Source organism: Oncorhynchus nerka, linkage group LG13 (assembly GCF_034236695.1).
Source record: "Oncorhynchus nerka isolate Pitt River linkage group LG13, Oner_Uvic_2.0, whole genome shotgun sequence".
Lineage (NCBI taxonomy): Eukaryota > Metazoa > Chordata > Actinopteri > Salmoniformes > Salmonidae > Oncorhynchus > Oncorhynchus nerka.
The window spans coordinates 82498969-82516710 of NC_088408.1; the positions used below are offsets into that span (position 1 = coordinate 82498969).

Below are 17742 nucleotides of genomic sequence, written 5' to 3' on the forward strand. Positions count from 1 at the left end.
CTGTACTCGATACCATCTACTGTATGCTGCTCTGTACCATCACTCATTCATATATCCTTATGTACATATTCCTTATCCCCTTACACTGTGTATAAGACAGTAGTTTTGGAATTGTTAGTTAGATTACTTGTTGGTTATCACTGCATTGTCGGAACTAGAAGCACAAGCATTTCGCTACACTCGCATTAACATCTGCTAACCATGTGTATGTGACAAATAAAATTTGATTTGATTGATTTGATTTGATTTGGAAGGGAAGGGACCCTGGAGGCACGTGGGGGAGTATCGCCGCGCACAGGAGGAACTGGAGGCAGCTAAGGCTGAGCGGCAACATTATGAGGGAACACGGCTGGCAAGGAAGCCCGAAAAAAACTTTTGGGGGGAGCACACGGGGAGTGTGGCAGAGTCAGGTTGGAGACCTGAGCCAAATCCCCATGCTTACCGTGGCAGGCGTCGTACTGGTCAGGCACCGTGTTATGCGGTGGAGCGCACGGTTTCTCCATTACGCGTTCTTAGCCAGGTGTGCTACATCCCAGCTCCCCGCATCTGCCGTGCTAGGGTGAGGATCCAGCCAGGACGGATTGTGCCAGCCCTGCTCTCCAGAGCATCTCCTCGGGCCAGGATATCCTGCGCCAGCTCTAAGCACGGTTTCTCCAGTTCGCCAGGAGAACTAGACTGGGTTAGACTGGGCATTCAGCCAGGAAGAGTGGTGACAAGGCTACGCACTAGATCTCCAGTGCTCCCCCACAGCCCGGTCTATCCTATACCTCCTCCACGGACCAAGCCTCCAGTAGGTCTCCCCAGCCTGGTGAGTCCTGTGCCTGCGTCCTGTCCGGAGCTGCCAGAGTCGCCCTCCTGTCCGGAGCTGCCAGAGTCGCCCTCCTGTCCGGAGCTGCCAGAGTCGCCCTCCTGTCCGGAGCTGCCAGAGTCGCCCTCCTGTCCGGAGCTGCCAGAGTCGCCCTCCTGTCCGGAGCTGCCAGAGTCGCCCTCCTGTCCGGAGCTGCCAGAGTCGCCCTCCTGTCCGGAGCTGCCAGAGTCGCCCTCCTGTCCGGAGCTGACAGAGTCGCCCTCCTGTCCGGAGCTGACAGAGTCGCCCTCCTGTCCGGAGCTGACAGAGTCGCCCTCCTGTCCGGAGTTGACAGAGTCGCCCTCCTGTCCGGAGCTGACAGAGTCGCCCTCCTGTCCGGAGCTGACAGAGTCGCCCTCCTGTCCAGGGCCCGCTGCGAGGGTCCCCAGTCAGGGGTCGGCGGCGAGGGTCCCCGCTCCAGAGGCACCACCTAAGTGGGCCAAGCCTAAGTTGGAGCGGGGTTCACGTCCCACTCAGACCCTCCCCTATAGGTTTAGGTTTTACGGCCGGAGTCTCCACCTTTGGGGGGGGGGGGGGGGGGTACTGTCACGCCATGAACTTAGAGATCCTTTCTATGTCTCTATTTTGGTTTGGTCAGGGCGTGAGTTGGGGTGGGCACTATGTTTTGTGTTCCATGTTTTCTATTTCTGTGTGTTTGGCCGGGTGTGGTTCTCAATCAGAGGCAGCTGTCTATCGTTGTCTCTGATTGAGAACCATACTTAGGTAACCTTTTCCCACCTGTGTTTTGTGGGTAGTTGTTTTCTGTTTTTGTGTCTGCACCAGACATAACTGTTTCGGTTTCGTTCATTCTCTTTGTTATTCAGTGTTCAGTTCTATTAATAAATCATGAACACTTACCACGCTGCGCTTTGGTCCACTTCTTCAAACAGCCGTTACAGGTGGAGTGCTGTAGAGATGGTTGTCCTTCTGGAAGGTTCTCCCATCTCCACAGAGGAACTCTAGAGCTATCTCAGAGTGACCATCGGGTTCTTGGTCACCTCTCTTACCAAGGCCCTTCTTCCCCAATTGCTCAGTTTGGCCAGTTTGGAGGCCACAGTGTTTTGGGGGACTTTAAACACTGCAGAATGTTTTTGGTACCATTCCCCAGATCTGTGCCTCGACACAAATCCTGTCTCTGAGCTCTACGGACAATTCCTTCGACCTCATAGCTTGGTTTTTGCTCTGACATGCACTGTCAACTGTGGGACCTTATAAAGACAGTTGTGGGCCTTTCCAAATCATGTCCAATCAATTGAATTTACCACAGGTGGACTCCAATCAAGTTGTAGAAACATCAAGGATGATCAATGGAAACAGGAGGCACCTGAGCTCAATTCCGTGTCTCATAGGGTCTGAGACACGGAATTGGGTCTGAAGGTCTGAATACTGATGTAAAAAAGGCATTTCTGTTTTTCAAATCACCTATTTTCGCTTTGTTTTATTTTTAAATTAATTGTAGATTAAGGCTGTAACATAAACATGTGGAAATAGTCAAGGGGTCTGTATAATTTCCATAGGCACTGTATTCCCTATATAAAAGAAGGACATACAGTATTTTAGATAATGTACTGTATGATAAAGGCTTGAGTGTGCAGCACTAATAGTCCTATAAAGGGATCCCGCATTGACTTAGCATATTCATCAGCCTCGTGCTTATCATATTGGAGTGATTATCTTTACTATTGATCATCTCTTGTGGTGGTGCTGCATGAAATTAAAGCAATTAATGAGGAAAAACTAATGAGGGTGGTGGGGAGTCATGCAAATTCACAAACAGCAGACAGAAACCAAGAGCCGCCTGCAGGTGTTTGATTCTTGGCATCCCTGCTAGATACCCAAGATGTAAAGTCAGAATACAATTTACCTTCAAATACGATGTGTTCATTAAAAAAAATGTCTGACAATAAATAGCATCGGAATGTTTTGTTGCCAGGAGGGGTAGCCGGTGCGGCAGCGGGTGGTGGGTGGGCGGGCGGCAGAGGTTTAAAAAGGCCAAGTAAGATCAAGGAAGCGTGATGCCTTCGCAAAGCTCTCTAAGCTCATATCAGTCATGACAGACCAGAGATCTGAGATTTATCTAGATTTCCTCCCCTAAATAAAAAGTGATTAAGGCTATATCCAGATCCTCGAGGGAGCAAGGTGGAAAGTTCACAGCATCAAGATACACTGTGTTACTTTAAACAAATACCCTGAGGCATAAACAATGACAGAAATAACATTGTGGCAGATGACTTTGTGAACTATTTCAGTAGGATTGACACATACTGTAGTGTGGACTGCCAAACAATGGTTAGGATCTTTGATGGTTCACTTTTCACTGTCAATGTACAGTGAGTATTTAAACATTAAGAACACCTGCTCCTTCCATGACATGGACTGATGTCATTTCCTGTCACACCTTGTGGACTTGTTTACATGCTGCTGTGCGTTTTGTTGCTCGCGTTACTTTGCTACCTGCCAACTTTACGGTTTTTACTTTTTAATTACCGTTTTATATTTCAATTTTTTCCCAAAATGTTTTTCACCCGGACGCTTTATCTGGACATGGTTCTACAGGACCTCCACCAGCCAAAGCTAAGTAGTAACATTAACATCATACCTTCTAATTGCAGTCGCTGTACTCATAATGTACAGGACAACGATCGCCTTATGGTGAGGATAGCCGAGCTGCAAGCCCAGCTTCACATGCAATCATTAGGCAAGGGTATTTTAAGTGTAGGAAATTATGAAACAGTGTCTGTGCCACAAATAATTACAGTTAGTAGTATAAATCCCCTCGCACAGTCCCGGTGTTGTGCCAAAAATCTCCCCCCTGACAGAACCCCCCCCCTTCTAATTTCCTTAATTTTGTGGCTAGAGGTAAATACTTTCTGTGGCACACATCAGTCAAATACTTTCTATATAACAAACTTCACATCAGAATAGGCAACCTAAATGAATAATACATGTATATGTGTTATATTAAACAGAGGAGGGAGTAAAATGTTGGCAAGCAAGAAACTTTTTTTCCCTTTTATTTAACGAGGCAAGTCAGTTAAGAACACATTTTTATTTACAATGATGCCTAGAAACAGTGGGTTAACTGCCTTGTTCAGGGACAGAACAATAGATTTTTACCTTGTCAGCTCTCGAGCAACCTTTCGGTTACTGGCCCAACGCTCTAACCACTAGGCTACCTGCCGCCCGAACAACCACAGAACAACTAGGGCTGAACTTTTATCCTTACACTTTCAAAAATACTAGTCAAATAAGACATAGGAGAGATGACGAATTTTGGCAAAGAGATTTATTTATAAACTAAAACAAAATATGTATCAGATTTAAGTACGGGCCTGGGCGGCATCCTGCCGGGGACGACACCGGGCGCCCACGTGTGCATACAAGCAAGAACAGCCACATACATTTGAAACATAAAAAGCCAAACCGAAAACTGCATACAAGATTGCTTTCTGCTACTAAGATCAGTGAAATGTAGGCTAAATGGACAAATCTCATATAGCAAGCAAGTCGCAGCACTGAAGAACGCGAAGGGGGGGAGATTTTCGGCACAACACCGGCCGCCGGACAATCTCATGGCTTCTGGAAGGAAATTCTGTCAGAATGCTCAACCGGTGTCGCTCATTCAGCCGACAGAAACTTTCAACTGGTTCTCCCCATCTGACTTCTCTGGTCTCTCCTCCACCCGTTACGGGGTCTGAGACGCCGAAGCTTCCCACAATTAGCTCTGACAAATTGAAAACCCTAGTCATTGGCGACTCCATTACCTGCAGTATTAGACTTAAAAAGAATCATCCGGCGATCATACACTGTTTACCAGGGAGCAGGGCTACTGAAGTTAAGGCTATTCTGAAGATGGTGCTGGCTAAGGCCAAAACTGGCAGAGTGTAGAGAGTATAGAGATATTGTTATCCACTTAGGTACCAACGACGTTAGGAAGAAACATTCAGAGGTCACCAAGCGCAACATAGCCTCAGCGTATATATCAGCTAGAAAGATGTGTCAGCATCGAGTAATTGTCTCTGGCCCCCTCCCAGTTAGGGTAAGTGATGAGCTCTACAGCAGTCTCACAACTCAATCACTGGTTAAACTGTTTTCTGCCCCTCCCAAAAGATAGCATTTGTAGATAATTGGCCCTCTTTCTGGGACTCACCCACAAACAGGCCTACTAAGGAGTGACTGACTCCATCCTAGCTGGAGGGGTGCTCTCATCTTATCTATGAACATAGACAGGGCTCTAACTCCCCTAGCTCCACAATGAGATAGGGTGCAGGCCAGGCAGCAGGCTGTCAGCCAGCCTGCCAGCATAGTGGAGTCTGCCACTAGCACAGTCAGTGTGGTCAGCTCAGCTATCGCCATTGAGACCTTGTCTGTGCCTCAATCTAGGTTGGGCAAAACTAAATATGGAGGTGTTCGCCTTAGCAATCTCACTGGAATAAAGACCTCCCCCATTCCTGTCATTATTGAAAGAGATTGTGATATTTCACATCTTAAAATAGGGCTACTTAATGTTAGATCCTTCACTTCCAAGGCAGTTATAGTCAATGAACTAATCACTGATCATAATCTTGACGTGATTGGCCTGACTGAAACATGGCTTAAGCCTGATGAATTTACTGTGTTAAATTAGGCCTCTCCCCCTGGTTACACTAGTGACCATGTCCCTACCGCATCTCACAAAGCCGGAGGTGTTGCTAACATTTACGATACCAAATTTCAATTTACAAAACAAAATGACTAGGTTTGTCTTTTGAGCTTCTAGTCAAGAAATCGATGCAGCCTACTCAATCCCTTTTTATAGTTATTGTTTACAGGCCTCCTGGGCCATATACAGCGTTCCTCACTGAGTTCCTACTGGACCATGTAGTCATGGCAGATAATATTCACATTTTTGGTGACTGTAATATTCACATGGAAAAGTCCACAGACCCACTCCAAAAGGCTTTCAGAGCCATCATCGACTCAGTGGGTTTTGTCCAACATGTCTCCGGACCTACTCACTGCCACAGTCATACTCTGGACCTAGCATGTCCCGTGGAATAAATATTGTACACGTACACTACGGTCACAAAAGGCAGGCCTCCTTATTGTCCCTAGAATTTCTAAGCAAACAGCTGGAGGCAGGGGTTTCTCCTATAGAGCTCCATTTTTATGGATTCGTCTGCCTATCCATGTGAGAGACGCAGACTCGTCTCGACCTTTAAGTCTTTATTGAAGACTCATCTCTTCAGTAAGTCCTATTATTGAGTGTAGTCTGGCCCAGGGGTGTGAAGGTGAACAGAAAGGCACTGGAGCAACGAACCACCCTTGCTGTCTCTGCCTGGCCAGTTCCCCTCTCTCCACTGGGATTTCCTGCCTCTAACCCTCTAATTTCTTGCCTCACTAGTGCTCTTCCATGCTGTCACTAGGAGGGGTGCGTCACTTGAGTGGGTTGAGTCTCTGACGTGATCTTCCTGTCTGGGTTGGCGCACCCCTCGGGTTCGTGCCATGGGAGAGATCTTTGTGGGCTATACTCGGCCTTGTCTCAGGGTAGTAAGTTGGTGGTTGAAGATATCCCTCTAGTGGTGTGCGGGCTGTGCTTTGGCAAAATGGATGAGGTTATATCCTGCCTGGTTGGCCCGGTCTGGGGGTATTGTTGGACAGGGCCACAGTGTCTGTCTCAGCCTCCAGTAATTATGCTGCAACAGTTTTGTCGGGGGGCTAGGGTCAGTCTGTTACCTCCGGAGTATTTCTCCTGTCTTATCCGGTGTCCTGTGTGAATTTACGTATTCTCTCTCTCTCTAAATCTGAGCCCTAGGACCATGCCTCAGGACTACCTGGCCTGATGACTCCTTGCTGTCCCCAGTCCACCTGGTCATGCTGCTGCTTAGTTTCAACTGTTCATCGGACGTGCTACCTTGTCCCGGACCTGCTGTTTTTGACGCTTTACCGCACCTGCTGCTCGGCTATGAAAAGCCAACTGACATTTACTCCTGAGGTGCTGACCTATTGCACCCTCTACAATCACTGTGATTATTATTATTTGACCCTGCTGGTCATCTATGAATGTTTGAACATCTTGGCCATGTTCTGTTTTCTCCACCCGGCACAGCCAGAAGAGGATTGGCCACACCTCAGAGCCTGGTTCCTCTAGGTTTCCTCCTAGGTTCCTTCCTTCCTTTCTGTTTTTCCTAGCCACCATGCTTCTACATCTGCATTGCTTGCTGTTTGGGGTTTTAGTCTGATGTAAAAAGGGCTTTATTAATACATTTGATTGACCAGGTGAATTCAGGGGAAAGCTATGATCCCTTATTGATGTCACTTATTAATTCCACTTCAATCAGTGTAGATGAAGGGGAGGAGACAGGTTAAAGAAGGATGGACATGGATTGTGTATGTGTGCCATTCAGAGGGTGAATGGGCTAGACAAAAGATTTAAGTGCCTTTTAACTTCTTCGATATAGGGGGCGCTCTTTTAATTTTTGGATAAAAAAACGTTCCCGTTTTAAACAAGATATTTTGTCACGAAAAGATGCTCGACTATGCATATAATTGACAGCTTTGGAAAGAAAACTCTGACATTTCCAAATCTGCAAAGATATTATCTGTGAGTGCCACAGAACTGATGCTACAGGCGAAACCAAGATGACATTTCAAACAGGAAATGCCCCAGATTTTGAATACGCTTTGTTCCAATGTCTCCTTATATGGCTGTGAATGCGCAAGGAATGAGCCTACACTTTCTGTCGTTTCCCGAAGGTGTCTGCAGCATTGTGACGTATTTGTAGGCATATCATTTGAAGATTGACCATAAGAGACTACATTTACCAGGTGCCCCGCTTGGTGTCCTCCGTTGCAATTATTGCGCAATCTCCAGCTGCGTGCATTTTACCATTTACATTTACATTTAAGTCATTTAGCAGACGCTCTTATCCAGACCGACTTACAAATTGGTGCATTCACCTTATGACATCCAGTGGAACAGTAGTGCATCTAAATCTTTTAAGGGGGGGGGGGGTGAGAGGGATTACTTTATCCTATCCTAGGTATTCCTTAACCTCTTCAGTCGACCCTCTACTTTTTTGAACATTTTGTTAAAAATCGCGCAACATTTCAGCGCCCTGCTACTCATGCCAGGAATATAGTACGTTCATATGGTTAGAATGTGTGGATAGGAAACCCTCGGACGTTTTTAAAACTGGTTAAATCACGACTGTGGCTATTACATAACGTGCGTTACATCGGAAAGCGCAGGAAAACCTGATCACAGAAAATGGAAATAAATATCCTTGCGCCACTTCCAGCAATTGTTAACAGTGAGCCGAATTAGATAAGACCGAGCATTCAACTCCCACAGCATCCCCATGTTGTCTAGAGTCTTGTGAATTGAATCCTCTTTGATTCTTGGTTGAACCGAAAGAGGGGCACGACTTACCTCCGGTCTCCGCCCAGATCATTCCGGAAGAGCTCTCTCCTGAAAATTTTTCCAAGACGACAGCTAATGATTTCTACATCGCCTATGGATGATTTTTATCGCTTATTAACGTTTACTAATACCTAAAGTAGCATTACAAACATATTTCGAAGTGTTTTGTGAAAGTTTATCGTCTACTTTTTGAATTTTAAAAAATGACGTTACGTTGTGAAATCGCTGTTTTTTTCGTTTATCACACAGTCTACATATAACGATATCTTGGCTTTATATGGCCCGATTTAATCAAAATAAAGACCCAATAGTGTTTATGGGACATCTAGGAGTGCCAACAAAGAAGATGGTGAAAGGTAATGACTGTTTTCTATTTTATTGTGCGGTTTGTGTAACGCCGAAATGCTAATTATTTTGTTTACGACCCCTGCTGTGCTTTTCTGTTGTAGTGTATTGGTGCATGCTATCAGATAATAGCTTCTCATGCTGTCGCCAAAAAGCATTTTAAAAATCTGACTTGTTGCCTGGATTCACAACGAGTGTAGCTTTAATTTGATACCCTGCATGTGTATTTTAATGAACTTTTGAGTTTTAACTAATACTATTAGCATTTAGCGTAGTGCATTTGCATTTCCAGAGCTCTAGTTGGGACGCAAGCGTCCCAAGTAGAGGCAAGAGGTTAAAGAGGTGGGGTTTCAGGTGTCTCCGGAAGGTGGTGATTGACTCCGCTGTCCTGGCGTTGTGAGGGAGTTTGTTCCACCATTGGGGGGCCAGAGCAGCGAACAGTTTTGACTGGGCTGAGCGGGAACTGTACTTCCTCAGTGTAACATTACATTACATGGCCAAGATGTTCATTTGCTTCAGAGGAGAAACCAAACTGCCACGAATGACTTATCATCGAATAGATATGTGAAAAACACCTTGAGGATTGATTCTAAACAACGTTTGCCATGTTTCTGTCGATATTATGGAGTTAATTTGGAAAAAAGTTTGGCGTTGTAATGACTGAATTTTCGGGGGGTTTTCTTAGCCAAACGTGATGAACAAAACGGAGCGATTTCTCCTACACAAATAATCTTTTTGGAAAAACTGAACATTTTCTATCTAACTGAGAGTCTCCTCATTGAAAACATCCGAAGTTCTTCAAAGGTAAATGATTTTATTTGAATGCTTTTCTTGTTTTTGTGAAAATGTTGCCTGCTGAATGCTAGGCTTAATGCTATGCTAGCTCTCAATACTCTTACACAAATGCTTGTGAGCTATGGTTGAAAAGCATATTTTGAAAATCTGAGATGACAGTGTTGTTAACAAATGCTAAGCTTGTGAGCCAATATTTATTTAATTTCATTTGTGATTTTCATGAATAGTTAACGTTGCATTATGGTAATGAGCTTGAGGCTATAATTACGCTCCCGGATACGGGATTGCTCGACGCAACAGGTTAAAACCTGTTAGGGATGATGCGAATTTTCGCAGCTTTTTGTAAAAAAATCGCGCAACATTTCAACGTCCTGCTACTCATGCCAGGAATATAGTATATGCATATGATAAGTATGTGTGTATAGAAAACACTCTGAAGTCTCTGAAACTGGTTAAATCGTGTCTGTGGCTATAACAGAACGTGTTTAGGAGTAAAAATCCCAGGGAAAACTGTTCACCAAAAACACAAAATAAATATTAATCCGCCAGTCAATGTATTGTCTAAGGCGACAGAAAATAAATGAGGTTACCATTACAATGCCTACAGCTTCCACACGATGTCGCCAGTACTGGCGTTTCATGGCTGCTTTATCCTTGGTTAGATGACGTATAGGCACTTCCTGTCTTGGGGCGCACCGCAGGATGTTATGAAAGTCAAAACATGGACGATGATTTCAAGACTTGCTGCTATCGAATATAGATCGCCCCGTGATCAATTTGATAGATTATTAACGTTTATTAATACCTAAAGTTGGTTTAGAAAAGTAGTTTGAAGTGATTTGTAAAAGTTTATAGGCAACTTTTGTAATTTTAAAAAGTGACGTTGCGTCTTGTAAAGGGGAATTTTCCTGGATCAGACCGGCCTTCATAAAATGACATTTTGCCTATACAATGACGGATTTAATCAGGAAAAAGACCCAATTGTGATGTTTATGGGATATATAGGAGTGCCAACAAAGAAGATCGTCAAAGGTAATGATTGTTTTATATTTTATTTCTGCGTTTTGTGTAGCGCCGGCTACCGCAAAATATTTTGTTTATGTGTCGTTCAGCTATTTTGGAGGGTGCATGCTATCAGATAATAGCTTCTCATGCTTTCGCCGAAAAGCATTTTACAAATCTGACTTGGTGGCTAGATTCACAACGAGTGTAGCTTTAATTCAGTACCTTGCATGTGTGTTTTATTGAAAGTTTGAGTTTTATCGAAAACTATAGGTGGCGCTCTGAAATTTCCGCTGATTGATGTTCCTGCACAGGGACTATATGCCGCATCATCCCTAAGAGATTTTAACAGGCTTTGGTAGTAGGTGCCAGATGCACCGGTTTGTGTCAATAACTGCAACACTGCTGGGTTTTTCCATGCCCAACAGTTTCCTGTGTATCAAGAATGGTCCGTCACTCAAAGGATATCCAGCCAACTTGACACAACTGTGAGAAGCACTGGAGTCAACATGGGCCAGCATCCCTGTGGAACACATTCTTCACCTTGTATAGTCCATTACCCAACGAATTGAGGCTGTTCTAAGGGCAAAAGAGGCGTGCGTGTTTGTGTGTGTGGGGGGGGCTACTCAATGTTAGGAAGGTGTTCTTAATGTTTGGTGTACTGTGTATATTGTATCCCACTGTATAATGCAGACACCTCTTAGACTTTCCAAACATGTTCAATGAGTCAGGACTTCTATTGATAAAACATTATATTTTTCCTTTTATAATATATAGTTGCTTCCGGGTTGGAGCGAGCCGGTCGCATCCGCGCTTCGGTCTCCTTCGGTCTGCAGGTTGTATAACTTTTTCATTACATTTCATTACATTTCATTACATTTCATTATAGTACAATGGTCTGATTTGTCTAATCTTAGCAATTTCTTCTTAGCTAGCTACATAGCCGTCGGTGTATCAAAGATAATTGCGTAATTATCGTATTTCGTCGTCCTCCTATCTGCCTAGCAGCTAGCCAGCTAGCATACGTTCACCGGCTACCGTAGCACTGTAGTAACTATCACACTCAACTGAACGACTTGATTAGTGTAGTATTAGCTAGCTACATAGTTGTCTTTGCCGTCTTCGTATCCAAGATAATTGTGTAGTTTAGAGTGTGTAGTCTTAGAGTGATTATCTTAATTTACCGAGGTTAGCTAGCCAGCTATTTTGTCGTCCTTAACGTAGGAGACACTCCTAGCTAGCCAACAGCCAGCCAACGTCTACTGAATAGAACTTTCGCATTCCGGTCGCATTCCGCTTCGCTCCACAGGTAGTATCACATTTTCATTTCATTTCATTAATGTCCCAACGGTGTGATTTGTTTGATCGTAGCTAGCTACATAGCTAGCTACATAGCCGTCTTTGTATCAAAGATAATTGTGTAGTCTAGAGCGATTTTCTAGGTTAGCTAGCCAGCTATTGTCGTTCTCCTAACGCAACGTAACGTAACCAACACTGCTAGCTAGCCAGCTAGCCCCGAGTAGCAGCATTGTAGAAACTTCACACTCAACGGAACGACTTGATTAGGGTAGTGTCAACAACGCAGCTAGCCTACCTCAGCAGTACTGTATCATTTTAATCATTTTAGTCAATTAGATTCTTGCTACGTAAGCTTAACTTTCTGAACATTCGAGACGTGTAGTCCACTTGTCATTCCAATCTCCTCTGCATTAGCGTAGCCTCTTCTCTAGCCTGTCAACTATGTGTCTGTCTATCCCTGTTCTCTCCTCTCTGCACAGACCATACAAACGCTCCACACCGCATGGCCGCGGCCACCCTAATCTGGTGGTCCCAGCGCGCACGACCCACTTGGAGTTCCAGGTCTCCGGTAGCCTCTGGAACTGCCGATCTGCGGCCAACAAGGCAGAGTTCATCTCAGCCTATGCCTCCCTCCAGTCCCTCGACTTCTTGGCACTGACGGAAACATGGATCACCACAGACAACACCGCTACTCCTACTGCTCTCTCTTCGTCCGCCCACGTGCTCTCGCACACCCCGAGAGCTTCTGGTCAGCGGGGTGGTGGCACCGGGATCCTCATCTCTCCCAAATGGTCATTCTCTCTTTCTCCCCTTACCCATCTGTCTATCGCCTCCTTTGAATTCCATGCTGTCACAGTTACCAGCCCTTTCAAGCTTAACATCCTTATCATTTATCGCCCTCCAGGTTCCCTCGGAGAGTTCATCAATGAGCTTGATGCCTTGATAAGCTCCTTTCCTGAGGACGGCTCACCTCTCACAGTTCTGGGCGACTTTAACCTCCCCACGTCTACCTTTGACTCATTCCTCTCTGCCTCCTTCTTTCCACTCCTCTCCTCTTTTGACCTCACCCTCTCACCTTCCCCCTACTCACAAGGCAGGCAATACGCTCCACCTCATCTTTACTAGATGCTGTTCTTCCACTAACCTCATTGCAACTCCCCTCCAAGTCTCCGACCACTACCTTGTATCCTTTTCCCTCTCGCTCTCATCCAACACTTCCCACACTGCCCCTACTCGGATGGTATCGCGCCGTCCCAACCTTCGCTCTCTCTCCCCGCTACTCTCTCCTTTTCCATCCTATCATCTCTTCCCTCTGCTCAAACCTTCTCCAACCTATCTCCTGATTCTGCCTCCTCAACCCTCCTCTCCTCCCTTTCTGCATCCTTTGACTCTCTATGTCCCCTATCCTCCAGGCCGGCTCGGTCCTCCCCTCCCGCTCCGTGGCTCGACGACTCATTGCGAGCTCACAGAACAGGGCTCCGGGCAGCCGAGCGGAAATGGAGGAAAACTCGCCTCCCTGCGGACCTGGCATCCTTTCACTCCCTCCTCTCTACATTTTCCTCCTCTGTCTCTGCTGCTAAAGCCACTTTCTACCACTCTAAATTCCAAGCATCTGCCTCTAACCCTAGGAAGCTCTTTGCCACCTTCTCCTCCCTCTTGAATCCTCCCCTCCTCCCTCTCTGCAGATGACTTCGTCAACCATTTTGAAAAGAAGGTCGACGACATCCGATCCTCGTTTGCTAAGTCAAACGACACCGCTGGTTCTGCTCACACTGCCCTACCCTGTGCTCTGACCTCTTTCTCCCCTCTCTCTCCAGATGACATCTCGCGTCTTGTGACGGCCGGCCGCCCAACAACCTGCCCGCTTGACCCTATCCCCTCCTCTCTTCTCCAGACCATCTCCGGTGACCTTCTCCCTTACCTCACCTCGCTCATCAACTCATCCCTGACCGCTGGCTACGTCCCTCCCGTCTTCAAGAGAGCGAGAGTTGCACCCCTTCTGAAAAAACCTACACTCGATCCCTCCGATGTCAACAACTACAGACCAGTATCCCTTCTTTCTTTTCTCTCCAAAACTCTTGAACGTGCCGTCCTTGGCCAGCTCTCCCGCTATCTCTCTCAGAATGACCTTCTTGATCCAAATCAGTCAGGTTTCAAGACTAGTCATTCAACTGAGACTGCTCTTCTCTGTATCACGGAGGCACTCCGCACTGCTAAAGCTAACTCTCTCTCCTCTGCTCTCATCCTTCTAGACCTATCGGCTGCCTTCGATACTGTGAACCATCAGATCCTCCTCTCCACCCTCTCCGAGTTGGGCATCTCCGGCGCGGCCCATGCTTGGATTGCGTCCTACCTGACAGGTCGCTCCTACCAGGTGGCGTGGCGAGAATCTGTCTCCTCACCACGCGCTCTCACCACTGGTGTCCCCAGGGCTCTGTTCTAGGCCCTCTCCTATTCTCGCTATACACCAAGTCACTTGGCTCTGTCATAACCTCACATGGTCTCTCCTATCATTGCTATGCAGACGACACACAATTAATCTTCTCCTTTCCCCCCTCTGATGACTAGGTGGCGAATCGCATCTCTGCATGTCTGGCAGACATATCAGTGTGGATGACGGATCACCACCTCAAGCTGAACCTCGGCAAGACGGAGCTGCTCTTCCTCCCGGGGAAGGACTGCCCGTTCCATGATCTCGCCATCACGGTTGACAACTCCATCGTGTCCTCCTCCCAGAGCGCTAAGAACCTTGGCGTGATCCTGGACAACACCCTGTCGTTCTCAACTAACATCAAGGCGGTGGCCCGTTCCTGTAGGTTCATGCTCTACAACATCCGCAGAGTACGACCCTGCCTCACACAGGAAGCGGCGCAGGTCCTAATCCAGGCACTTGTCATCTCCCGTCTGGATTACTGCAACTCGCTGTTGGCTGGGCTCCCTGCCTGTGCCATTAAACCCCTACAACTCATCCAGAACGCCGCAGCCCGTCTGGTGTTCAACCTTCCCAAGTTCTCTCACGTCACCCCGCTCCTCCGCTCTCTCCACTGGCTTCCAGTTGAAGCTCGCATCCGCTACAAGACCATGGTGCTTGCCTACGGAGCTGTGAGGGAATGGCACCTCAGTACCTCCAGGCTCTGATCAGGCCCTACACCCAAACAAGGGCACTGCGTTCATCCACCTCTGGCCTGCTCGCCTCCCTACCACTGAGGAAGTACAGTTCCCGCTCAGCCCAGTCAAAACTGTTCGCTGCTCTGGCCCCCCAATGGTGGAACAAACTCCCTCACGACGCCAGGACAGCGGAGTCAATCACCACCTTCCGGAGACACCTGAAACCCCACCTCTTTAAGGAATACCTAGGATAGGATAAAGTAATCCTTCTCACCCCCCTTAAAAGACCTAGATGCACTATTGTAAAGTGGCTGTTCCACTGGATGTCATAAGGTGAAAGCACCAATTTGTAAGTCGCTCTGGCTAAGAGCGTCTGCTAAATGACTTAAATGTAAATGTAAATGTAAATATATATATTTTACTGGCTCGTGTTATTGAACAGCACAATATTCTGAATACCCTACTAGGGAATGCAGTAACAAACAGCAATACATTATATGGTTGCATATTCTGTGCTTATGAATGCAACCTCCACCTCACACAGTCATCATGTACCTTTTTTTATTCAGACGAGATCTCACTGCTCACTCTCAATCACCAGCAGCCCTGCATAGATTGGAATGAGCCAGCGATATCTCTGATTATCCTTCAGCCAACAGCGACAAGCCTGATCACACATTCAACAGTAAGAGCAGCTATGCAAGGAGCAGATTACCTGGGTTTTAAGTAGCTGCCTACCACTTATGAGTGAGAAGAGTCCAGCAGTAGCAGCACAAAAAAGCAGAAGTACCTCTCTGCATTCCAAACTTCACCCTGTTCCCTATACAGTACACTACTTTTGACCAGCTCTGGTCAAAAGTAGTGTACTATTTAGGGTGCTATTTAGGGTGCATCCCTCTTTTTCAATTCCACTTGTCATCATCATGAAGCGTCCTGTACCTACGTATGGCTCGGCTGCCTCCCTGGCCCTAGATGAGGTCCATTATTCAAAGTGACTGATCACTCTCTCTTCAGGGACTGGGGAGCTGTGCAAAGTGGCATATTGGGCCACAACGCCACAGAGAGAGGAGAGGCTGCGCAGGGCTAAATAAATGCACACATTAACATGCTCCATTAGCTTCACCTTGATTTGTTTGTAGGCTTCCACCTGCCTGTCCAACTGGGTTTTTGTCCATTTCTTAAGGCGATGCATATTCCTGGGCAGAGAACAGGGACATTCATCAGATTGGTACATAAAGGGGAACACTCTACATGATAGACTACAAGATCAGATTTATGATATTTTTTGTACATGCCTTTTAGTGGCTTTAAAATGAATGCTATGTTAACACCATTACCAATGGCTACAGCCAGAGACAGTCAGTGACATCCCACCTGCTGATCAAATGACCATATGACCCGAGGGGGCTTAGGAGAACTTGCACATCTTTCCAGCAGGACAGCCAGAATAAACAGGCAATCTGCATCCCAAATGGCACCCTATTCTCTACACTGTATAGTGTAACTATGGGCCCTGGTCAAAAGTAGTGCACTATAAAGGGAATAGGGTGTCATTTGGACAACAGACACAGTCTGTCCCTGTGGGGTGTTGTTGAGGCTGACCAGAAGGTACAGTGGCTGGGCGGAAGAGTCATTTCATCCTCAAGGGGGAGAGATGCATTGCACAGCCCCCGGCCATGACCGTACTCCCACACCACCTTGATGCACTGCACAGCCCCGGCCATGACCATACTCCCACACCACCTAGATGCACTGCACAGCCCCGTCCATAACCGTACTCCCACACCATCTAGATGCACTGCACAGCCCCAGTCATGACCGTAACACCGACACCACAAGGGGAAAACACCTATCATCCGGAACTTCAATAAAGAACATTTAGAATGTAGAACTTTAAATTCACTTCCCAAGTTGTTGTAGAAATGTGGGTGTATAAAACAGGTGGCTCTGGTTTTGAAATATAAACAGATCTGCAATAGACCAGACCACAACAGAAGAAATGTTTATATACTGCGTTTGATTTTTACCACCATGAACTCAAATTCTGCCTGTGGTTAGAAAGTTGGGCTGATTCTGCCCCAATAGGTTAAAAGATCCATCTTACCAAACACAAATGCTTTCATCTAACAATTGGGGGCAAAGGAAATATCTCCAACTTCACCAAAACCAACTGTCTTAAAAAAAAAATCCCCAAACCTTTGACAGAATAAAATAACAACCTGGAATTCTGTTATATGGCTGGGATAAGTCTATTGGCTGTGGATTGTTTGGTTTAGAGAGAAGAAAGGACGCAATTCTCTGCTGGCACCTCTGGCTGGTGAGGATAGATAGTGAGTGACAGCTCTCAGGATGACAAGTCCACAAACCTCAGTCAGGGAGAGATGTCTACACAGTAAACAGACTCACTCGTGTAACACTGAATCGTTCACATAGAGTGGAAAAAATACCATTTACTTGTCAGGCCTGAACCCATCTGTACTTGAAGGTATATTTCAGGTATATTTGAAATTAATAGAAAATCTAGAATTCATATAGCTACTCTGAAATATTTCACCCAGGTCGGGTATGCACGGAACATACTGAAAACAATGAGTATAGCTGTCTTTGAATGCTCAGACCATGAAATGTCAGCCATTTTAGGTCCCTTCCTTGGAGTTTCACACTTCTTCCTTCCCCCACTGTGTTGGAATGGAAAGCTGTGAATGAGTGGTGACGGCTACCAGGCTGTAGCCCCAGGGGGCTTCAACTAAGGAGCAGCCAGAGCAGAGGCCCCCTGGAGAGGGGAGTCCATCACAGGATCATTACCTGCCCATGACGGGAATGAATAATACTGTATGTCAAGACGAAAGACCCACCACCTCAACCCATATTCTTTCTTCCTACGGTCTGTGTGTGTCACTACTTTACTGGGTATATGGACTTTACTTCCTTGAAGTCAGTTGGA

At 46.3% G+C, this 17742-nt stretch overlaps 2 protein-coding genes across 7 annotated transcripts in view; both read right to left on the reverse strand.

Annotated features, from left to right (window-relative positions):
• LOC115140266 (netrin receptor UNC5D-like) overlaps positions 1-17742 on the reverse strand; it is a 273232-nt gene that overhangs the window by 21250 nt on the left and 234240 nt on the right. The gene's annotated exons all lie outside the window — the stretch shown is intronic.
• Positions 167-16528, reverse strand: LOC135574634 (sericin-1-like). Its single transcript, XM_065026078.1, has 2 exons — positions 16401-16528; positions 167-1186 (listed from the first exon to the last, which is right to left on the reverse strand). The coding sequence occupies exons 1-2, from the start codon at positions 16526-16528 to the stop codon at positions 757-759; spliced, it is 558 nt and encodes a 185-aa protein (XP_064882150.1). The 3' UTR covers positions 167-756.

What these genes read in the sequence shown, in the direction of transcription:
- LOC135574634 (XM_065026078.1), bottom strand. Translation starts at nt 16,528, where the DNA reads ATGGTCATGGCCGGGGCTGTGCAGTGCATCAAGGTGGTGTGGGAGTAC. An exon ending in CCCAGCCACTGTACCTTCTG is followed by an intron (nt 1,187 to 16,400) that starts GTCAGCCTCAAC and finishes CTCTGTCAGCTC; the next exon opens with CGGACAGGAGGGCGACTCTG.